General features: G+C 43.2%; 1 protein-coding gene across 4 annotated transcripts in view; it reads right to left on the minus strand.

The window, feature by feature from the left end:
* The window catches only part of Epb41l5 (erythrocyte membrane protein band 4.1 like 5), a 142,955-nt gene extending 133,572 nt beyond the window's left edge, over nucleotides 1-9,383 (minus strand). For all 4 annotated transcript variants that reach the window (XR_006148203.1, XM_042685279.1, XM_042685278.1 and 1 more), the window contains exons 1-2: nucleotides 9,199-9,383; nucleotides 4,588-4,775 (exon numbers count right to left, since the gene is read on the minus strand). Coding sequence is in view for 3 of the 4 variants with exons in the window: in XM_042685279.1 (XP_042541213.1) it covers nucleotides 4,588-4,767 (180 nt within the window). In the remaining variant the exon portion in view is untranslated. The remainder of the gene's footprint in view (nucleotides 1-4,587; nucleotides 4,776-9,198) is intronic.
* Between the last annotated feature and the right edge of the window lie 14,832 nt (nucleotides 9,384-24,215).

Raw genomic sequence — 24,215 nt, forward strand, 5'->3', positions numbered from 1 at the left:
GCCAGAAGCAGCAGTGTGGCTCAGTGGTACAGTGCTAGCCATGAGCAAAAGAAGCTCAGGGACAGTTTCCAGGCCCCAAGTTCAAGCCCCAGGACTGGCCAAAACAAAAAACAAAAGCCAGATGTGAATGTAAAATAAACACTAGCCTACCCATTAAACCATCTTGCTAAAGGAATGATGACTTTGCTGTTCACTGAAAGTTATCCTTACCATATGTAATTGAGAGAACGAGTAGTAAGTCTTTAAGTTACTTCCCCACTCAAGAGAGAAATAAAAAAGAAAATGATCTTTACAACTGATACATTAATATCAAATCCATATATTACTCCATTTAATCTAAAATAATCTCTTACATATTATCTGGGCAATCATCTTAGATCTATGTTAACTAGCTATAATCTCTAGTGACCCTAATCCTAATGGAAAATGAGCATGTGCTTCATGTGATTTTCAAAACAATTTTAAATATTCCAGAACCATACAAGACTAAATTGGAAAAAGGGAAAACTTCTGTTGCTTTGCTTGCTTGTTTAAGGCATTAGTATTTCTTTGGCCTATATTTTCCTTTAGTAAGGCAGTTTAATTGGCAGGCTGATGTCCATTTCATATTTGTGCAAGTACCTAGAGTTAGGTTACTAACGATTAAGGTTTGGTCACCTGCAAGATAAAAAGGGCAATTGTTTTTGTTGTGGAAAGTCAAATCTGAAATTCTAGCTGTGTTTCTCTGTAGTGGTCCCCAGAACAGGTCAGCTAGCACTTCTAGACTTGATCAACATCAACAACAATCTACTGAGCATACAAAGAAAACATTATAGACTAGTTACCAGACATTTACTCTACCAGTTAAAGCATAATGCTGATTTTTAACTCCATACTACACTCCCTTTTCCAAAAGCGTCTTTATAAATTCTCTATCAGCCTATCAACAACCCAGAGACCTCATACTTTACACATTAGGTAATAAGAAAATTTTTTTTCCAGGCTCTCATACAGCAGTATCAGACTTTTCACCACATACCTAATGCTATTTTAGTGGAATAGTACACAAAACCCTTAAGATTCTCATCAAATAAGAAAACAGAAAATTGTCAACACAAAGTAGCTCATGTTAGAATGTTTCACAAACCTTCAAGAAGTCCTTACAGTACAGGAAGACATTTAGATGCTTCAAGTTTTATAAAAATCAGCCAGCCATAGAAAAACAAGTCTATAATCCAAGAACTCAGGAAGAAGAGTAGAGAATCACAAATTGTAGGCCAGCCTGGGCTACACAGCAAAACCCTGTCTTTAAAAAAAAAAAAAAAAACCGGCTGAGAATGTGGCCTACTGGTAGAGTGCTTGCCTAGCATGTATGAAGCCCTGGGTTCGATTCCTCAGTACCACATAAACAGAAAAAGCTGGAAGTGGCACTGTGGCTCAAATGGTAGAATGTGCTAGCCTTGAGCAAATGAAGCTCAGGAACAGTGCCCAGGCTCTGAGTTCAAGCCCTAAGACTAGAAAAAAAAAAAAAAAGCACTGGACACTGGTGGTTCACAACTGTAATCCTAGCTACTAAGAAGGCTGATCACCATTTGAAACCAGACTAGGCAGGAAAGCCCATGAGACTCTTATCTCCAATAAACTACTCAGAAAAAGCCAGAAAAGGCTGTGGCTCAAACTGGCAGAGCATTAGGCTTGAGCACAGAGATTCAGGGACAGCCCTGAGACTGGAGGAAAAAAAAGTGGCTTACTCCTATAATCCTAGCTACTCAGGAAGTTGAAACCTAGAGGATCAAGGTTCAAAGTCAGCTGGGACAGAAAAGTCAGAGAGACTTTCATCTTGCCCAAAGAGACTCCTTCCTCTCCCCCCCACTCCCCTACCCCCATGTTGGGTGGGGGAAGCAGGGAGCCGGGGTAGGTAAGTGGCTTGAATTCTCGGCCTGGGTGTTCTCCTTGAACTCTTCAGCTCAAGGTGAGGGCTCTACCACTTGAGCCACAGCCTACTTTCAGTTTTCTGGTGGTTAATTGGAGATAAGAGTTTTATAGACTTTCCTGCCAGGGACAGCTTTGAACCGAGATCCTCAGATCTCAGCCTCCTGAGTAGCTAGGATTATACAGGCATGAACCACCAGCACCCAGCCAAAGAGACTTTTTTAATTCAATTTCAGTTAAATGGGTACTAAAAGAATTTGCAGAGGGCTGGGAAGGCGGATCAGTGCTTGCCTTGCATGCATGAGGCCCTGGGTTCGATTCCTCAGCACCACATAAGCAAAAAGAAAAAAGCCAGAAGTGGCGCTGTGGCTCAAGTGGTAGAGCTAGCCTTGAGCTGAAGAGCTGAGGGACAGCGCCCAGGCCCAGAGTTCAGGCCCCACGACCAGACCCCCCACCCAAAAAAAAAAAAAAAGAATTTGTGGAAAGGGAAAATATCAATGAACATTCAATGAAGCTTAAGTAATTACATAACTTACAGTAAGTGTGGATACAGAACAAATACACAAGAGATTTGGTATTAGTAAATACTCAAGGGTGTGGTAGTGAATGCCTGTAACGTTGGCATCTGGGAGGATGAGACAGAATAATGGTTAGTAAAGCTTAAGTTTGAGGCCAGCATAGACTATAATACACACAGTCCCATTCCCCAAGACCCCTGAAAAGGCCTTTATAAGGAGCAGGTTCAGTCCTTCCAAGCATATTGGACTGTTTCATATTATGAGTTATAATTATGCATTAGTAGCTGAAAAAAAGTTAAAACTACCCCAAATGCAAACAAAATTAGACTATCCTGTCTTGAAATAACTACATTGTTATGAAGAAAACTGTAACACAAATGGCTTTGAGAGCCAAGACAGGCAGTCATATATGAGTGGCATGAGCAAAGTATTTTTTTCACTAAACTTAAACTTTCTTCAAGCACTCCAAACTTTCTAAGGAAAGCAGTTTTGACAAATACAGTAAAGTACAAAGAACAAAGTCTTATAGGGCATATGTCAGATTCCCATTGCATTAATAACTGCTCAACAATAACGCATGCTGATGGGGATGTGAGCAAAAAGGAACCCTAGTGCACTGTTGGTGGGAATGTAAACTAGTACAACCACTTTGAATGGCAGTTTAGAGTTTCCACAAAAAGAGAAACATAAAACATTGGGCATTTACCCAGAACATTAAAAGTCAGGATACCATAAAGACACTCGGACATCCACGTTCACTGCCACACTATTCACAATAGCCAAGTTATGGAAACAGCCCAGATGCCCTACAAAAGATCAGTGGACCATAAAAATATGGCACATATACAATATGGAATTTTACTAATCCATTATAAAGACTAATGTTGTTTGTAGGGAAACAGATGGACCAAGGACAAATCATTTTAACTGAGGTAAGCTCAGAGAGATGACATGTTTGTTCTCATAAGTGGAAGCTAGATCTAAAATACAACTAGACATGATAACCTATACAGGGTTCTATGCATTTACACAAAAACAAACAACCTAAATGAGAATACTCTTAGGGGAGGAAAACAAACATGAATCATGAAACCAAACATGAAACATCTAAAACACTATCAAAATGAATTCCAGAAGCTTTTTAAATGGCAACTTCTTACATCTACTTGAAGATAGTTTAAAAATTAAATGAATTGGCCAAGTGTCAGTGGCTCACACTTATAATTCCAGCTACTCAACTACTCAACCATGCAACTTGTGGGCAGGGATAGGAGGGGGGGTGACACTGTCCAATAAGAATTGTACTTATTACCTGACTTATGGAATTGTCACCCCTCTGTATTATTCCTTAATAAATAACAATAAAATTATATTTAAAAATAATAATTGTTCAATAAAGATTTTAAAAAGTCTACTAGATGGGACTGGTAATGTGGCTTAGTGGTACAGTGCTTGCCTAACATGCATGAAGCCCTGGGTTTGATTCCTCAGTATCAAATAAACAGAAAAGGCCAGAAGTGGCACTGTGACAAGTGGTAGAGTGCTAGTCTTGAGCAAAAAAAGCTCAGGGACAGTGCCTAGGTCCTGAGTTCAAGCCCCAGAACTGACAAAAAAAAAAAAAAGGAAAAACAAAAAAGAAATCTACTAGATTACAGAATAAACTACCATCATTAAACACACACACACACACACACACACACACACACACACACACACAGAAGCTGGGTGTAGTGACTTATTTTCTGTAATCCTAGCAAGGCTAGGATCCTAGCAAAAGCTAGGCAAGGTCAAAACCAATCTGGGTTACATAGCAAGGTTCTGGCACTTTGTCCTTATCTGTCTTTCTCTCTGCCCTATCACTTAAATGTTAAGTAACTATCATTAATTTCAGAGAGAAATACTATCATTTGTTCTAAGTTTACAACATGATCCATGTATTAGAATGTTACAGTCCTGACCCATACTACTCACGTTACCTAAATCTCTCTGGAAGTTATCATCAGTTGAAAGTGCAAATCAAAACAGTAATTTAGCTGGAAGAAAGGCAAGTGATAGAGTGCCAGCCAAACAAACCTAAGCCCTGAGTTCAAACTCAACACAGCAAAAGTAAAATAAAATAAAATTATGTAGAATTTACAGCTCAGTAAGGCTTACGTACCGGCAAGTCCACACTAACATCTGTACCATCCAGAAGGGACACCCGACAGGTGATGATGGACTTTGAATCTCCAGCTGCAGGAATGTGTGTGGCTGCTCTTTGTGCCTCTCGGAGCCGTTCCTTCTCAGCATGTTTACGCATAGACCTGCGCCCAAGAGTTCTACGCAGGAAGCTCAGCATTTTTGTCACTACACAACCAGAGAGAACAAAATGACATCAGGAAAAGGAGTTCTTCATCTTGCAGGCAGGCAAACAGTATTATTTAGTAAAGTCCTGTGCACATCAATTTAAAAAATAAATAACTAAAACTTACTACTTTTATACACATTTAAAACATGTTTTAGGGTGGGAGTGGCTCAGTGGTAGAGTGCCTGCCTAGCAAGCACGAAGCCCTGGGTTTGATTCCTCAGTATCACATACACAGAAAAAACCAGAAGTGGCACTGTGGCTCAAGTGGTAGAACGCTAGCCTTGAGCAAAAGAAGCTCAGGAACAGTGTCCATACCCAAAGTTCAAGCCCCAGCACTGACAAAAAAACAAACAAAAACACATATGATAAAAGCTGGGTGTTTATAACTTACAATATATAATTCTACCTACTTGGGAGGCTAACATCTGAGGATCGAGGTTCAAAGCAGCAGACAAATTAGAAATGTTTATCTCCAAGTAACTAGCAAAAAGCTGAAATACAAGTGGAGCCCAGCTGGTACAGAGTCTGCTTTGAACAAAAAAATCCAAGTGAGGGCAGGACCCTGAGTTCAAGTCGCAGTACCAGAATTTTCTTTTTAACACTTAATTCAAATTTTGGGAGGTGGAGGGTATAATTATGTCCTGTGAGGCCCTGGGTTCAATCCCCAGCACAGAGGTAGAGAGCAACAAGAGCCAGCCAAAGTAAGGAAGAGATTTAAAATACATATCACTCAATCATAAAATGTGAGCTATTTTGGCTCTTTGTTCAAATACACTATTTTTTTCTAGAGTTCTCAAGATGTAATCATTAGGAGAATCTAAAAGCTAAGTGAAAGACTTAACCTCTACATGAGCTAAAAATTATTTCAAAATAGTTATATATATCCCTTGTCAAAATATGGTTCATAAACAACATTCATAACTTAACCTAGATGAAATTATAAATGATTCAAAAAAACAAATATTGAACACTGTATTTTTTTTTTGGGGGTCCGGTCATGGGGCCTGAACTCTGGGCCTGGGCGCTGTCCCTCAGCTCTTCAGCTCAAGGCTAGCGCTCTACCACTTGAGCCACAGCGCCACTTCCGCGTTTTTTCTTTTTTGTTTATGTGGTGTTGAGGAATCGAACCCAGGGTCTCAGGCATGCAAGGCAAGCACTTTACCACTGAGCCAACTTCCCAGCCCCGGAACACTGTATTTTAAAGACAAATATTAAACACTTTAATTAATTAATTTAATTAATTTATTTATTTTTTGGTCAGTTGTGGGGCTTGAACTCTGGGCTTGGGCACTGTCCCTGCACTCTTCAGCTCAAGGCGAGCACTCTACCACTTGAGCCACAGCACCACTTCCGTAAACACTGTATTTTAAATTTAAATGTTTAATAATTACAAACTGATGCAATCATTATCATTCTCATTTTACAAGTATACATTCTCTGTGAAATTAGATAAATTGGCAAAGTCATTACAGTGATCAGTTGAACTGCCCCAGGAAATTATACATACACACTTGAAAACTGACTAGATTGCTCCTAATAACCAAGGAACTACGTATTCCCAACTAGATAAAATTGTGGTACTCAGGCTGAGGAGGTGGCTCAGTGGTAGAATGCTTGCCTAGCATGCATGAGGCCCTGGGTTCAATTCCTCAGTACCACATAAGCAGAAAAAGCCGGAAGTGGTACTGTGGCTCAAATGGTAGAGTGATATAGCCTTGAGCTGAAGTGCTGAGGGACAATGCCCAGGCCCAGAGTTCAGGCCCTACGACCTTCAAAAAAAAAAAAAAGTGGTATGAAGTTATGTTTTAAAAAAAGAAAAGGTTACTTATAGAAATATATACTGATATATTTATAGAAGAAATGATATGAGTATGGTATTGCGCGCGCGCGCGCACACACACACACACACACACAAAAGAGCCAGAAAAGAAATGAGAAAAATGAAAAAACATTTCTTTCACATACTGTCCTCTTTGAACAAGCGATTCAAATCAAATAGACTATTTAAATTCTTACATGTATAGCCTTTCAATCAGAATTTCTAATTCAGGAAAGATGGTCTAAAGAAATTGTTACAGACACTCTCAGTTGTTGCAATAAGGATTTTCAATGTGAACAGGACAAATTTAAATATGTTCACTGGCATGTTAAAAAAAACAAGTTACAGTACATGCAACATTATAAACACAGTTTTGAGAATATAGATGACATAGATATTACAAATTTTATTAGTGAAAAAAAATGAAATCACAGAAAAAGAAATGCAGTAGTTGGGATAGGATACATGCACTCACATACAGACTAGAAGAAGACCAAAACTACAAAAGAAAGATTTTTCTCTGGAGAGGGTCAATTCAGTTGTCTTACATGGATATGTTATTAAGGTTAGCCCCTCCCAACCCCCCACGTGATTTTTAGCCACATCTAATTCCTCCTTTAAAATCCTAACAGCACTGCCTCCTGATCCAGGTCCTTCCCATCCTAATGCTTATGGCTACCCACTCCAGCCACTTTCTCTGCTGATTCTATGCTCAACACCAGTCTTTTAAATCCCAGACCTTTTCTCATGAGCTGTTCCATCTTTCTAAAATTATCTTTTCCCACTTCACCTCTCTCCCTACCTTCTTACTAACTTTAGATTTACACACAAAGTGATTTTACCTCAGAGAAATTTGCCGAGATTCCCGAATTCATGTTCACTGGTGCCCCTCAATATTCTTAGGCTTTAGGCCAGATAAATACACTGTAATTACATACCTAAGTTGTTCTGGGTTGTTTTTCTTTTTTCCTTAACTGATAACTGCCGTAGTAGGACAAGGACAGGGACTGGTTTACTATTGTAAACAACCTACTCATTAGACACTCAATAACAGTCACACTAAAATGATACAGTGGAATTTGGGGATGATAGGTACACGATTTCAAAAAACAATGATCAGGGGCTGGGAAGGTGGCTCAGTGGTAGAGCGCATGCCTTGCATGCCAGAGGCCCTGGGTTCGATTCCTCAGCACCACATAAGCAAAAAGAAAAAAGCCGGAAGTGGCGCTGTGGCTCAAGTGGTAGAGTGCTAGCCTTGAGCCTGAAGAGCTGAGGGACAGTGCCCAGGCCCAGAGTTCAGGCCCCATGACCGGACCCAAAAAAAAAAAAAATGATCAATTCTAACTTTTCAACAATGAATCAATTTTTTTCAATAGTAAAAAGGCAAATTGAAATAAGACAAATCCATAACCTACTAGTTTGTCATGAAACGTGTATACACTCATACACTGTACATCTTTTTTTTTTCATTGTGCAATGAGAGGATCAAACCCTAAGTAGAGCCCTCCCTCCATATGCTAGGCAAGCACTCTCCTCAAGGCCACATTCCCAGACCAGCACTGCTTCCTAATACAGCATTATTGCCAATTCACAGAAAAGGCATGAAGATATCAGTATCTTTTGTCCCAGTAATTTCAATAAAGAAAACGTAACCGAGGAATTCAAAGGTAGAAAAAAATTATACCCGTTATTTCTTAATGAAGTTACCCACGGGGGGGGGGGGGGTAGGAAATCCTACCACTTATCCTTTTTTAATGTTTTATTGTGATCACGGTGATGTGCAGAGGGGTGACATTTACGTAAATCGGGTGAAGGCTACCTTTCTTTTCAACGATCTTACATACACAAATAACCCACTATAGTAAGTACGCAGAGCTCAGCAACAGGTTGGTGGTGTTACGAGTGAAGCTGACGCGGTCGTTGAGTTACACTACAGATTCAGTTGTCTTTTTTTCCTCCTAATCCTTAACACCTACAACGTAGGATCTCGGTTCGAGATACAGCGGCGCCACCGGGCAGTCCTCTCCCCTCGAAACCCAGAGCCAGGGCACCGCCGTCGGGGGGCGGGGGAGGCCCCCAGCACTCGCCACTCCCGGGAGCGCACCTGCCGCGCACCATTCCAAACCCAGGAACCTCAACTTATCCCCAACGAGCCCGGACGGTCCGCCGGCGTGTGGTTCTCAGCCCCCCCGCGGCAAACTCGAGACGCCCGGCCCCGACGTGCCCCGCCGACTGCCCCTCGCCAGCGGAACGGCTACCGCGCGGCTCGCAGGAGAGGGCGGGCCCGGTTCCGACCCGCGACGCCCGAGACCCGGGCTGCCCCGCGGGCAGGGAGCGCGGCCGCCGCGACCACCGCCAGCCGGCGGCGCCCCGGGGCCTCCGCGGCCGCGCAGTATCGCCCGAAACTCGGCCGCGCGGCCCCATTGGCCGCCGCCGCCCCTCCCTCCCACCTCCCCCATTCTCCACCTTTCCCTCGGCTGCGCTCGGCACCGCGGGCTCGGGACCCAGCCGGCCCCCGGGAGGAGGCCTCCCGCCGGGAGCGGGAGAAGAGGGGTGTCCGGCCACCCGAGGGGAGGGCGCTGGCCGCCGGGACGCGCTCTTACCTGGGCTGGGAGCCGATGGCGGGACAGCGAAAGGGACGTGGCTCTCCGGCAACCTGAGGGCAGCGGTCTGCAGCGAGGCTGAGGAGGGGGCGGCTCCCCACCAGACGCCGAGGCGCCAAGAAATGGCGGCCCGCGGTGCGCGCCCACCCTGCGCTAATCCCGGGGAGGCCCCTGGCCGCCGCCGGCCCGCCCCTTAAAACCCTTCGAGCCACGCCACGGGGCGGGGCCGTCGACCCTTAAAAGGGCAGTGGCCCCGCCCCGGAAATTAGCCGGGCCGGTCGCCGCGGGTGCAGCGGGCGACTCCCTCAGGCCGGGCCGGGAAGGAAATGCTCCCGCAGCCGAGGTCCCCGCGGAAACCCGGCCCTAGGCTGTCAGACCCCCGAACGCCCACGGGGCGCGCGCCCACAGAGCTCCGTCCCGGGAATCCGTCCCGCCCGGGGGCGGGGGGGGGGGGGGCGGCTGCCTTCGCAGGCCCGCCGAGGACCGGGAGGCCAGGCTGCTGCATCTCTTCCGAGGAGAGGTAAACTCGCCCGGTAAATATTTATTGACGAGTGCCTCCTCCCTCAGCCAGTCCCAAATCCCAGGGATTAACGTCCTCCAGCCCTGGAACCGCCTCAGCCGGGAGGAGACAGACGGTAAACAAATCCGTGTCAAGCGGCGATAAGAGTGGCGAAGAAAAACAAAGCCCGGGAGAGGGGAGCGAAGGAGCGCTCCTCGGGAAGGCCCTGGAGACCCGGAGCATTCCAGCTGCCCATTCTTTAGATAGTTTATCCCAGTGTCCACCGAGTTCTAGGCGCTGACGATAAGGCAGATAAAACAGACATCCCTTTGGGCGACCCGGCTGCTGAGGCCTGCCTGTAGTCCAGGAGTTGTCGCTCAGAAACCCGAGGCTGAGACGCTAGGATCTGGAATGCCAAGCCACTGGGCCATGGGAGCCTGATCCTGTCTTTAAAGAGAGATACTGAAAAAAAAATGAAAATAAAATAAAGAGAGATACTGCCAGGCACCGGTGGCTCACACCTGTCATCCTAGCTACTCCAGAGGCTGAGATCGGAGGATCGCGGTTCAAAGCCAGCCCGGGCAGGAGAGACCGTGAGACCCTTATCTCCAATAAACCACCAGAAAACCGGAAAGTGGCGCTGTAGCTCAAGTGGTAGAGCGCTCGCCTTGAGCTGAAGAGCTGAGGGACAGCGCCCAGGCCCAGAGTTCAAGCCCCATAGCCAACACACACACAAAAGAGAGATTATTTGAGTTTTATTTGACTTTATTATTATTTTCTTTTTGCCAGTATTAGGGGTTAGAACTCAAGACTTTTCTGAGTTGACTTTGAACCACAATCCTCAGATACCAAACTCCTGAAGACAGGTAGGATTACAGGGGTGCGCCACCAGTACTGAGAAGGCTAGAGAAGGAAGGTCACTGTCAAAAGGTAGAACTTGAGTTCTACTTAAAGCAAGTGTCATTGTGCCATTGCTGGAAAAGTAGAGGGATAGACCTGCTCAAGGAAAACTAGGCCATCCTTCTTGCCTTTGCAAATATTTCTGGGAAGGGTAAGACAAATCAATTCATGCTAAAATATTAGCCACTGATTGAATGACATTCTAGGAGAATGATGAGTAAGGGATGGCAGATGTGTAAGTGTGTAAAGACATATAGAAGGGTAACTTGAAAATCAGTCAAGTCAGAGCCAGGGAGAGTAGCTCAGTAGTAGGGCATTTGCCTAGCTTCTGCAGCACCCTGGGTTTGCAGTACCTCAAACAAAAATAACTAAATGAGAGGCTGGGAAGGTGGCTCAGTGGTAGAGTGTTTGCCTTGCATACATGAGGCCCTGGGTTCAATTCCTCAGCACCGCATAAGCAGAAAAAGCCAGAAGTGGTACTGCTCTGTCTCAAGTGGTAGAGAGCTAGCCTTGAGCTGAAGAGCTGACAGACAGCACCCAGGCCCAGAGTTCAGGCCCCATGACTGACAATAATAATAATAATAATAACGAAATGATTTCTTTTCCTAAGGCCCTTAGGCTTTCCCTACTCCTAGATGTTCAGAGCAAAAGACACAGGCAGTCATATTCCATGAATCCACATCACATGCTCCCTTGCTGTGCTATTACCTAAAACCAAGTTGGCCATAACTGGTGGCCTTTTCAGGTATACTGACAAGAAGGAAAACTTGGAAAACCCAGAAAACCTTTGATGGCTATAAGCAAGCTCATATTATTGGACAATATGGTGTTTTGCCATTAGGTTTTTGTCATTAGGTTTACCAGTGGTGAAGTCCATGAAGTGACAGAGTAAAGGCAAGAAAAAGAAAGGAGCCTCGTTCATCACACCTAGGAATTTATGTGCACAAGTTCCCTGGGGATCTTATTGAATTGGTGAGGTCTGAAGTAAGGCCTGGGGTTCTGCATCACAAGTTTGCTGTTTATACTGCTCATTAGCGAATAAGGAGGTCTTTGGAGACTGTCCCCCCACCTAATATTGCTCAGGCCTAGTTAGTAGAAAGATTAGTGTGAGTATCCTGCAGCTAACTTGCTTGGGCAAGGCTTGCTTTTTTTTGTTCTCTCTCCCATTGGTAAATGAGGTAGTCAGAACACCAGATTTTGACATCTCTTCTAGATTTATACTTCTTTTTTTTTGGGGGGGGGTCCGGTAGTGGGGCCTGAACTCTGGGCCTGGGCGCTGTCCCTCAGCTCATCAGCTCAAGGCTACCGCTCTACCACTTGAGCCACAGCACCACTTCTGGCTTTTTTCTTTTTGCTTATGTGGTGCTAAGGAATCGAACCCAGGGCCTCGAGCATGCAAGGCAAGCGCTCTACCACTGAGCCACCTTCCCAGCCCTAGATTTATACTTCTAAACCTATTGCTATGTATGAGGTTTTATTTCATTCTACATAAACTCAATAAATAACAAGATTTAGTTTAGAGCCATGGTAAAGGAAAAATTTTGTTCAAAAGACCCCTGTAAGAATCCTTCATGTCTATCCCAGGGAACCACACAGAGACAAGCAGGCACATAAGAAAGATTATTATAAGGTTTATTTGAGGGGCCATATTTCCCAGGAGAGGGAGCACAGGGCATCCGTCCTTATCCAAGTGGCAGGAGGACCTGGGGGACTGGAAGTGAGGTAGGTGCAAACTCAGGTGGGTCTGGGTGGAGAGAGGAAGTGGTCATCTGCATGACGGGAGCTCAGGTCTGGGTGGAGCTGAGGACTTACGGTGGGGATAATACTAACCCAAAACTGAAATTTTTAAAATAAATTTTTGTGTGTTGCATACCAGCACTGGAGCTAAAACTTGTCACGATTGCTTGCCTTTTTCTACCCACGGTTGGTGCTCTACTACTTGAGCCACACCTCTTATCCTGCATTTTGCTGGTTAACCAAAGATAAGAGTCAGGTGGAATTCTCTTCCCCAGGATGGCTTCAAACTTTAGTCCTCAGATCTCAGCCTCATCTCTTTCTTTCTTTCCTTCTTTCTTTCTTTCTTTCCTTCTTTCTTTCTTTCTTTCTTTCTTTCTTTCTTTCTTTCTTTCTTTCTTCCTTTAATGTCTGAGACTAAACTCAAACACAATTGCTGCTTTTGCTCACTGGCTACAGCTCAACTAACTGAGCCACATCTCCATTGGCTCTCAGCCTCTGAGTAGCTAGAATTACAGGTATAAGCCACCAGTGCCCAGCAAGAAAAAAAAATCTTTTCATATTTAAAAAAAATGCCCACTTTCTAAAATGTAATTTAGAAATACAAGTATTGGAGTAAGTTATATGGATGATTTTGAAACACATAAACTGCTATTATTTAGTATTATTCCTTTAAAAACAATTTCAAATAATACTGAATTTGGCTTTACTTTCCCTGAGACCATACCAGACCTTAAGCTCAGGCTCACGCTTTCTTGCTCATTGCTGACAGTCTACTGCTTGAACCTCACCTCCAGTGCAGGTTTGGTTTTCTCTCTGCTAATTGGAGATAGTTTTTCAACTTATATGCCAGTCTCTCGACTGACTTCAAACAGCAACTTTCTAGGTCTTAGCTTCCTGAGTACCTAGAATTGTAAACTTTTTTAGTATGTATTTTATTTCCACTTCAACCTGTTCTTTACTTCTGATTTGGGGATTTAGTTTGTTCTTGTTTTTCTTTTTTTTTGTGTGTGTGTTTTTTGGGTCCGGTCGTGGGGCCTGAACTCTGGGCCTGGGCACTGTCCCTCAGCTCTTCAGCTCAAGGCTAGCGCTCTACCACTTGAGCCACAGCACCACTTCCGGCTTTTTTCTTTTTGCTTATGTGGTGCTGAGGAATCGAACCCAGGGCCTCGAGCATGCAAGGCAAGCGCTCTACCACTGAGCCACCTTCCCAGCCCCTGTTCTTGTTTTTCTAAGTCCCTGAGACATATCATTAAATTTATTTTATATCTCTAAGGTTTTTTTTAATATACTTCTCTTTTACTACTAGCTTCACTATATCCCATATTTTGGTATTTTCTGTTTCCATTTTTTGTATGTGTGCTGGTACTGGAGTGTGAATTCAGGGCCTTCAAATCTTGATTAGCTTTTTCATTTAAGGCTGGAACTCTACCATTTGAATTTCACTTCTACTTCTGACTTTTTTGCTAGTTAATTGGAGATAAAGAGTCTCAGATTTGTTTGCCTGGGCTGGCTTCAAACCACAGTTCTCAGATCTAGCCTCTGAGGTAAGAGTATAGGTATGAGCCACTAGCACCTGACACTTTCCTTCTCCCCCTCCCCCTCTCCCTTCTCTTCTTCCTCCTCCTCTTTCTCATTCTTTTTTTTTTTTGGGGGGTGGGGGTGTGGGGTCCAGTCCTGGGCCTGAACTCTGGGCCTGGGCGATGTCCCTCAGCTCTTCAGCTCAAGGCTAGCACTCTACCACTTGAGCCACAGCGCCACTTCCAGCTTTTTTCTTTTTGCTTATGTGGTGCTGAGGAATCGAACCCAGGGCCTCATGCATGCAAGGCAAGCGCTCTGCCACTGAGCCACCTTCCCAGTCCCCTCTTTCTTATTCTTGTGTAGTTATTGGCAGTACTGGAGTTTGAACTCAGGACCTCCTGTATGTTCAGTTGGGGCTTTACCACTTGGGCTATAGCCTTTTTCCTTTAATGTTTTTTTTCCCTGGTGGGTGGGGCTTGAACTCTGGGCCTGGGCAATGTCCCTCAGCTCTTCAGCTCAAGGCAAGTACTCTACCACTTGAACCATAGTGCCACTTCCAGTTTTCTGGTGGTAAATTGGAGATAAGAGTGTCACAGAAAAAAAAAAAAAAAGAGTGTCACGGACTTTTCCTGCCCGGGCTGGCTTTGAACCACAATCTTCATATCTCAGCCTCCTGAGTAGCTAAGATTACAGGCGTGAGCCACTGGCACCTGGCTTTCTTTAGATTTTTTAAAAAGTTATTGTTATTATAAAGGCACCTGGCTTTCTTTAGATTAAAAAATTATTGTTATTATAAAGGTGATGTACAGAGAGGTTACAGTTATATAAGTCAGGTAATGAGTACATTTCTTTTTCAACAATGTCATCCCTACCCTTTTAGATTGCTTTGTTTCTGTTTTTTCAGATAAATTTTCATATTTTTCCCAGTGCTGGTCTCAGACAATGATCCTCCTACCTATGCCTCCTGAATAGCTAGAATACAGTCATGTACCACTAAGCAAGTCCTTCCCTTTCTCTAACATCCTAACAATTTTTATTCCATCCTTGATCACTTCAGTGACTCATTCAAGCAAGTGTTGTTGGCTGGGAGTGGTGGTACATGCTTCTAAACCCTACACTTGGAATGTGGAATCCAGAGAATCAAAAGTTTGCTGTCAGTCAGGTGAGGTGGCTCACACCTGTAATCCTAGCTACTCAGGAGGCTGAGGTCTGAGGATCTCAGTCCAAAGCCAGTCTGGGCAAGAAAGTCTGTGAGACTTTTATCTTCAATTAACCACCAGAAAACCAGAAGTGGTGCTGTGGCTCAAAGTGGTAGGGCACTAGCCTAGAGCAAAAAAGTTCAGGGATAGGGGCTGGGAAGGTGGCTCAGTGGTATAGCACTTGCCTTGTATGCATGAGGCCCTGGGTTTGATTCCTCAGCACCACATAAGCAAAAAGAAAAAAGCCGGAAGTGGCGCTGTGGCTCAAGTGGTAGAGCGCTAGCCTTGAGCTGAAGAGCTGAGGGACAGCACCCAGGCCCAGAGTTCAGGCCCCACGACTGGACCCAAAAAAAAAAAAAAAAAAAAGTTCAGGGACAGCACTGAGGCCCTCAGTTTAAGCCCCAGGACCAACATTAAAAAAGAAAGAAAGAGGAAGTGGCGCTGTAGCTCAAGTGGTAGAGCGCTCGCCTTGAGTTGAAGAGCTGAGGGACAACGCCCAGACCCAGAGTTCAAGCCCCACTACCGACAAAAAAAAAAAAAAGAAAGAAAGAAAAGTTTGCTGTCAGGTTCAGCTGCATAGTGAGGTCAAGGTTAGGCTGGACTGTATAGAAAGAATCTCTATCTAAAAAAAAATAAATCTAAAACAAAAACAAACAGGAAACTAAAGTCTTAAGTGTATTGTTCACTCTCCATGTATTTGTATAATTTCTGCCCTTTTTCTTGCTGTTGATTTCTAGTTTTATTTCATTATAATCTGTTTAGATACAAGAAATTATTTCAGGGGCTGGGAAGGTGGCTCAGTGATAGAGTGCTTGCCTCGCATGTATTAGGCCCTAGGTTCAATTCCTCAGCACCACATAAGCAGAAAAAGCCAGAAGTCGTGCTGTGGCTCAAGTGGTAGAGCACTAGCCTTGAGCTGAAGAGCTGAGGGACAGCGCCCAGGCCCAGAATTCATGCCCCACAACCAACAACAACAACAAAAAAGAAATGATTTCAACACTTTCTGAATTTAGCAAGACTGTTTTGGGAACAGTAAAAGTAGAAGTTTCATATGCAGATGAGAAAGATATATATTCTACAGTTATTGGGGAGCATGTTCTATAAATGTATTTTAAATTCATTTAATCTGCACTGTAGCTGAACTGTTGAGTTTTTCCGAAGTGGTCTATCTGTTAGTGAGACTGTGGTCCTGGAGCTACTATTATTATATTGAGATCTAGTTCTTTCCCCGTATCTTCTCTCTTTCTCTCTTCCTATCTCCCTCTCTCCCTCCCTTCCTTCCTTTTTTTTTTTTTAAATTCAGGTACTGGGCTTAAACTCAGGGCCTTGTACTCTAGCTTAGCTTTTATGCCCAAGGCTGAACCATTTGAACCACACCTCCAATTCAGGAATTTTGGTGGTTAATTGGAGGTAAGAGACTTTTCTGCCTGGACTAGCTTTGAACTGTGATCCTCAGATCCTCAGATGCCTAAGTAGCCAGGATTTCAGGTATGAGTTGACACCACACACGTTAAGGGAGTATTTTTTTTAATCCAATTAGCCAATTAGTGTATATCTTTTTTATCCCTTGAAAGCTAGTTTTTTGTTTTGTTTTTGCTTTTGCCAATCCTGGGACTTGAACTCAGGGTCTGGGCACTGTCCTTGAGCCTCTCTGTGCTCAAAGCTAGCACTCTACCACTTGAGCCACAGTGCTACTTTCCGCTTTTTTCTGTTTATGTGGTACTCAGGAATCGAACCCAGGGCTACATGCATGCTAGGCCAGCACTCTACCACTAAGCCACATTCCCAGCCCCAACTAATTTTATTTGATTTAAATATATTGCATATCATTAAAACTGGAAAAGAAAACCAAATTCCAATTTGCCAAATTCATATGGCATCCAGCAGTCATTGCTAGTAAGTTGGAAACTATATCTAACTACAAGATTGATAACATTAGTCTGGTATTTGTTCCGTTTCAGAAGTTTAACTGATCTTAGGCTGGTTCATATTGTTGTTTGGACATCCCTTAACTGTTCTATGCCTGGCCAACACAAGACTTTGAAGGCAGGCCAGATGTTCTATCACTTTATTGGTGAAAAGGTGACTTCTTTTGAGTTCTGCTGGCCTAGTTAGGTTAGACACCACGAATTCTTTACTACCAAAGGCTCCCTCTAGTGGTGCAGCTGCTGTTGCTGCTTTTACTCTATATCCTGTGGGTGGTTCAAATTGTGACTTCTCTTAGGGTAAAGGACTCTGTAGAGGGAGAACAAAAGAGCTCTGGCCAGACATAACTCTGACCTTGGGGGTCTTGGCTTGGCTGAAACATTTATTGCTTTAGTTCAGGCTGGACACTGCCAGACCATTTTCCTTGGGCTTGGTTTAAATGAGGAACTTCAAGACTGGACATGAAGGAGTACACTAGTCTAAGTTAAAAGTAGACAATATGGGCTGGGAATGTAGCTTAGTGGTAGAGGGCTTGCCTAGTATGTATGAAGCCCTGGGTTTGATTCCTCAGTGTCACATAAACAGAAAAAGCTGAAAAATGGTGCTGTGGCTCAAGTGGTAGAGCACTAGCCTTGAGCACAGTGAGGCTTAAGGACAGATCCCAGGCCTTGAGTTCAAGCCCCAGGACTGACAAAAAAAAAAAAAAAGTGGACAACAAATTGGGCACTGGTGTCTCACATCTGTAATCCTAGGTATTTGGAAGGCTGGTATCTGAGGATTGTGATTTGGAACCAGCCTGGTAGAGAAACTCTTATCTTCAGTTAACCAGCAAAAAGCCAAAACTGAGGTGTGGCTCAAGTTGTAGAGTATCAAGCCATAAGGGGAAAAAAAATCCAAGTGAAAATTAAAAAAGAGAAGAAAATCCAGATTCCACACTCTTGTGAGGGTTTTAAACTGTGACAAGGGACAAATAGGAATTCTACGTGCTGCAAGGAAATCCTCACTTAAGCTTTAGTAAGCACTTAAATTTATCAGCCATCAACTGATTGTCTTAAGCCAGTCCATTCTCTGCCAGGAACTGGTCATCCTGAGCTGAATTCTCCATATTCTGTATGATTAATTGCAGCATAATTTCAGGCAAATTTCTTAAATACCTTTACCAGTTTCTTTATATGGGGCTTGATTTTGTGTTCTTGCTTGGCTTTTTTGCTCAAGGTTGGTGTTATACCACATGAGCCACACTTCCACTTCTGGCTTTTTGATGATTCATTGGAGATAAGAGTCTCACAGACTTTTTCTGCTGGGGCTAACTTCAAATAGTGATCCTCAGATCTTAGCATTTTGAATAGCTAGTATTATAGGAGTGAGCTATCTAGCTCTGTGTTTTAATGGGTAAATTAAAGCAATTGGTATCCAGGGTTATTATTAAAAGGTATGTATTTGTTACTATAATTTTGTTTTGTTTACTGTTTCTTTTAATATTCTGCTAATTTCATCTTCTCATTCATTTTAGAGGAATAATAGTTTATTATATGAGGATAAAACCTAGGGCCTCATGAATGCCAGGCAAGTCCTTTACCACATAAGCCTAAACCTCAGCCCTTTTTGTTTATATTTGTTTACATTTTTGTTTTTGAGAAAAGTCTTGATAACTTTGGTTGGCTTGAGGTCACCATTTTTGGCCTTCACTTCCTGAGTAACTGAGATTACTGACCTGTGATACTGTGATTGGTTATACTTGACTCTTTGGTTACTGGCTCTTGTAGTGAATATATTATTTCCAATTCTCTCTTGATTGTGTTTATCTTTCTTACTTTTCTGGGTATAAGATTCTGTTTAAGTATCTTCTGAGCACTGGTCAGTGGTCATGAATTCCCTTAGTTTATGCTTATCTTGCAAAGTCTTTATTTCTCTTTTTATTCTGAAGGATAACTTTGCTGGCTATAATAATCTAAGATGGTAGTTATTTTAATTTCTTTTTTTTTTTTTTTGTCGGTTGTGGGGCTTGAACTCTGGGCCTGGGCGCTGTCCCTCAGCTCTTCAGCTCAAGGCGAGCGCTCTACCACTTGAGCTACAGCGCCACTTCCGGTTTTCTGGTGGTTTATTGGAGATAAGAGTCTCATGGTCTCTCCTGCCTGGGCTGGCTTTGAACCGAGATCCTCAGATCTCAGCCTCCTGAGTAGCTAGGATTACAGGTGTGAGCCACCAGCGCCCAGCACTTTAATTTCTTGAAATTGAGTATGCCATGCCTTCCTGGCCTTAAGATTTTCTGCTGAGAATTTTATTGGTATTCTCATGGGTTTTCATCTATGACTTGGTGGGCTAGAGGTATAGACACCATTGGTAGAACACTTGCTTAACATATGCAAAGACCTGAGTTTAATCCCCACATTGAAAAAACAACAGCAACAGAAATGTAAGAAAGCAAAGAGGGAAGTGTGTGTGTGTGTATGTGTGTGTGTGTGTGTGTGTGTGTTAGAGAAGAAACAGAGAGACAGAGAGATACCTTATGTTTAAAATATATGACTTGGCATTTGTCTCTTTCAGCTTATCTTTTCTGTATTTTTGGAAGTTTATAATTTTCCTGGAGAAGTTTTTTTCTGGCAATGTCTGAGTTTCCAAATGCCTCTTAGGCTTGGTTATCAATATCTTTCCTAAGATTTTAGAAATGCTGTATTCTGCTGAATACATTTCCTGTACATTTAACCTGTACCTCTTCTGTTCCTGCACCATATATTTGGTTTTATCAGGATTTCTTTCAAATAATAGTGCCAATATCAATAATGCCTGATAAAGGCTTCCGCTCCCATTATAGAAGTGACCACAGAGGGCTCACTCTGCGTATTCTGCTGCCTCTGTGTTAGTCAGCCTTTTTGTCCCTGTGACAAATATCCAAGGGAAACAATTCAAAGAAGCAAAGATTTATTTTGGCTTATGGCTTCAAAGGTTTTAGTCCATGGGTCACCTGGCTTCGTTGTTTGTAGCCCAATGATGAGGTACAATATCATGTGGGAGGGGCATGGTGGAACACAGCTGCTCACCTCAGGTGCCTAGGAAGCAAAACAAGGCAGAGGAATAAAGACAAAGAATATACTTCAAAAGCACAACCCCCAGTGACTACTTCCTCCACCTAAGCCCCACTTCCTAAAGTTTCTACAACCTTCCAAACTCACACCACCAGCTGAGAATCAAGCCTTAAATACATGAGCCTTTGTATACATTTGATTTTCAAGCCATGATATTCCATCCCTGGCCTCCAAAGACCTGTCCAGATCATAATGCAAAATACATCCAGCCTATCTTCTAGAATCCACCAAATCTCAGCAGTTCCAACATTGTTTCAAAATCAGAGTCCAAAGAGATTCTAGGCAATGTTTCAATTGTGAGCCCCTATTCTATTTCAATCAAGTAATGTACTTCAAAGAAACAAATGACTTAGAATAATCATTTTTATTTCCAAAAAGGAAGAATAGGATGGGATCATGGCAAGACAAAAAACTCATAGAGAAAACATTAAATCATATGGCTCCATGTGTGGCAACACAGCATATGGTGGTAAGATGTGAGTTCCAAAGGGAGGGAGGCTTCACTGTGAGAAACACTCATCCAACCTGGAAAGAATGAACTTGGAGCAGGGGTGTTAGTAGATCACAACTGTAGTCCCAGCTACTTAGGAGACTGAGGATCAGAAAATACAGGTTTGAAACCAGTCCAGGTAGAACAGTCGGTGAGACTCTTATCTCCAAACCAGAAGTAGAGCTGTAGCTCAAGTGGCAGAATACAAGACATGAATGAAAAAGCTAAGATACAGTTCCCAGACTCTCAGTTCAGGTCCCAGTACTGGCATACTGGCATACAAAAAAAAAAAAAACAGCCGGGCACTGGTGGCTCACGCCTGTAATCCTAGCTACTCAAGAGGCTGAGATCTGAGGATCGCGGTTCAAAGCCAGCCCGGGCAGGAGAGACCGTGAGACTCCTATCTCCAATAAACCACCAGAAAACTGGAAGTGGCGCTGTAGCTCAAGTGGTAGAGCGCTCGACTTGAGCAGAAGAGCTGAGGGACAGCGCCCAGGCCCGGAGTTCAAGCTCCATGACTGACAAAAAAAAAAAAAAACAAAGAAGAAGAAGAAAGAAAAATGAAAAGAAAGAAACAAACGAAAGAATGGATTGAGAAACATGAAATGAAGAAAAAAATGGAACTTTTACAATGGTTATGCAAAATTGAGTGTTTGATGGGAAGGCATACCCTCAAAAAATGTCAGATGCCTTGTCTTGTTGTTTTTTTTAAAATTTACTGTGAAAGTGATGTACAGAGGAGTTACAGTTGCATAATGAGTACATTTCTATTTGAACAGTGTCAATGGACCACCACTGACTTTATTTTCCAGAATCCCTCTCCTTTTGCTTTTTATTTTAATTGGTTTCATTTTCACCCGTATATCTTGTTTTTCAAATCAATCTAAAACCTGTTGACTCTCTTCCACATAGGAGAGTCTAATTTAATTTCCATTAGTAGTAATTCTGCTGGTATGCCGTGGGCATGTTTGTTAATGGTTGTCTCGATAAATCTCTGTGCTGATCTTAATACAACAACCTACCCTTGTTAGGACTCCCACTACAATTATGAGAGAAGTGAAGATGGAGGCCATCATAACCATTTTCTTCCAGTTCATTGGCACGGGTAGTCAAGCCTTGGAGAACATTGGTGATTATACCACTGGGAGCTGTTTTACTATGAAAAAACATCATTCCCACCACCCAACATAACACAACTCTCCCTTTTTTCTGCCAGTATATCTAGCACTATTTTTGTTTTTCCGAGCCATTGTCTGATGGCATCTAACTGGCTGGCCATCCCTTTAAGAGCATCTTGGGTATCACTGGTAAATCTCTACTGATTATAATGGATGCAATTCATCCAATCCACATTTTTAATGATAGTGAATTGCTAGGAGAGACTCAAATCCAGCAGCTATCTGGTTGGGGCTTTGAATTCATTGGAAACTCCCCTTAGGACTCACTCCTATTGGGTCTCTCTATATAGGGTTCTTTTACTAATAGGACATACACACACACACACACACACACACACAGAGGACATATACACACACACATATATACCCTATATATGTGTGTGTATTCTATATGTGTATCCTATATATGTGTATATGTACACATATATGTCTATATGTATTCTATCTATCTATCTATCTATCTATCTATCTATCTATCTATCTATCTATCTATCTATCTATCTATTGCCTATGAGAAAAAAAACCCTACTGGTGCTTTTCAAGCCTGATCACTATGTGTATTCTGTTTGGGTACTTGGTAGAATGCCAGGATGAGTGGAATGACCAGTTGAACTAAGGTTCCAGCCCAGTTGAACAGTAAAATATTATGGAAGCTCCTTTTCCTATAACACTCCAAGTATTAGCTCCAGGTATAGATAAAGCTGAGTGATTGCCAATGTTTGAGCCATCAGGACATTTAGGGCAGAGATAGAGGTTGTCAGGTCTCCTCTTGGTATAGTAAATTCACACCCTTTGCCTAGAGAGACAAGAGAAATAACTCACCTTTCCAGTGAAGAAAGATGGGATTGCCCTGGACGCTGACCTTTTGCCACACAAGAAATAGCAAGGACAGGTCTAACAGGTCTCGTCTCTCCAGGCATCCTTGTCTTGATATAGGTCCAGCACACAACATATGCCTTCATGATCAGTGTCTCACCTCTGGGGAAATTGAACCACTTGTGCTTATGGCCATCTAGCGCATGTGTGTACTAATCACTTTCCTTAAGGGCTTGGACTATTCACCTCAGGCATTTGTATTATCATATACAGTTTCAATTTCCCAAGTTTGTCTCAAATCTTTTTTTCTTTTTCTTTTCTTCTTCTTCTTTTTTTTTTTTTTTTTTTGTTGTTGGTTGTGAGGCTTGAACTCTGGGCCTGGGTGCTATTCCTGAGCTCTTCAGCTCAAGGTGAGCGCTCTGCCACTTGAGCCACAGCACCACTTCCGGTTTTCTAGTGGTTTATTGGAGATAAGACTCTTACAGAGTTTCCTGCCTGGGCTGGCTTTGAACTGTGATCCTCAGATCTCAGCCTCCTGAGTAGCTAGGATTACAGGCGTGAGCCACCGGTACCTGGCCTGTCTCAAATCTTTTACCTCAATTATCTCAACTCTTTGGGGGATAACTTAAGAGTCCTTATTGAAGTTGTATTTGTACCAGGTAGGTACAAAGTTGGGCCTATGACCAATTACAAAACCACTCTTCCTAAGGGATCTTTTCCTGAGATGTCTATTCTGAGCCCATACACCCTGCACACTACTTCTGGGCTTTGGTCTAAGATAGGTGGGTTGCATGTGGTTTTGGGTTTTTGTTGTTGTTGTTGTTTGTTTGTTTTTTTCAGTCATGGGGCTTGAACTCTAGGCCAGGGTGCTGTTCCTGAGCTCTTCAGCTCAAGGTGAGTGCTCTACCACTTGAGCCACAGTGCCACTTCCAGTTTTCTGGTGGTTATTGGAGATAGGAGTCTCATGGACTTTCTTGCCCAGGCTGGCTTTGAACTATGATCCTCAGATCTCAGCCTCCTGGGTAGCTAGGATTACAGGCCTGAGCCACCAGTGCCCAGCCAGTTGTATATGGTTTAAGTGTATGAGACTGCACTGTAGTTTTGTTTTTGTTTTTTTGTCAGTCGAGGGGCCTGAACTCTGGGCCTGGGCGCTGTCCCTCAGCTCTTCAGCTGTAGACTAGCGCTCTACCACTTGAGCCTCAGCCCTACTTCCAGCTTTCTCTGCTTATGTGGTGCTGAGGAATCGAACCCAGGGCCTCACACATGCAAAGCAAGCACTCTACCACTGAGCCACCTTCCCAGCCCCTGCACTGTAGTTTTTGACAGTTATCTGGTCATATGGCCTTTAGCTAGATTCTGCTTGACTTTTAGAGGTGACAATACTGAGTCAACCCACTGTGCATCTGCTGTCTAGCCCTGATATTTAGTAGTCTACCTCACCAGATTCCAGGTAAGGTGGGACCTGGGCCTCCATATCCTAGTTTTGGTTCTGGTGAGTGGTATTTATCTTTCTCTAAGAGTTGTCTCTGATTATCTAAATCCCTACAGGGCAAAATATGGCAAACATTAAAATTAAGAGTTTGAAGCCGGGCACCAGTGGCTCACGCCTGTAATCCTAGCTTACTCAGGAGGCTGAGATCTAAGGATCATGGTTCAAAGCCAACCCGG

The sequence above is a fragment of the Dipodomys spectabilis genome, unplaced genomic scaffold (assembly GCF_019054845.1).
Source record: "Dipodomys spectabilis isolate Male_0828 unplaced genomic scaffold, ASM1905484v1 ptg000094l, whole genome shotgun sequence".
Classification (NCBI taxonomy): domain Eukaryota; kingdom Metazoa; phylum Chordata; class Mammalia; order Rodentia; family Heteromyidae; genus Dipodomys; species Dipodomys spectabilis.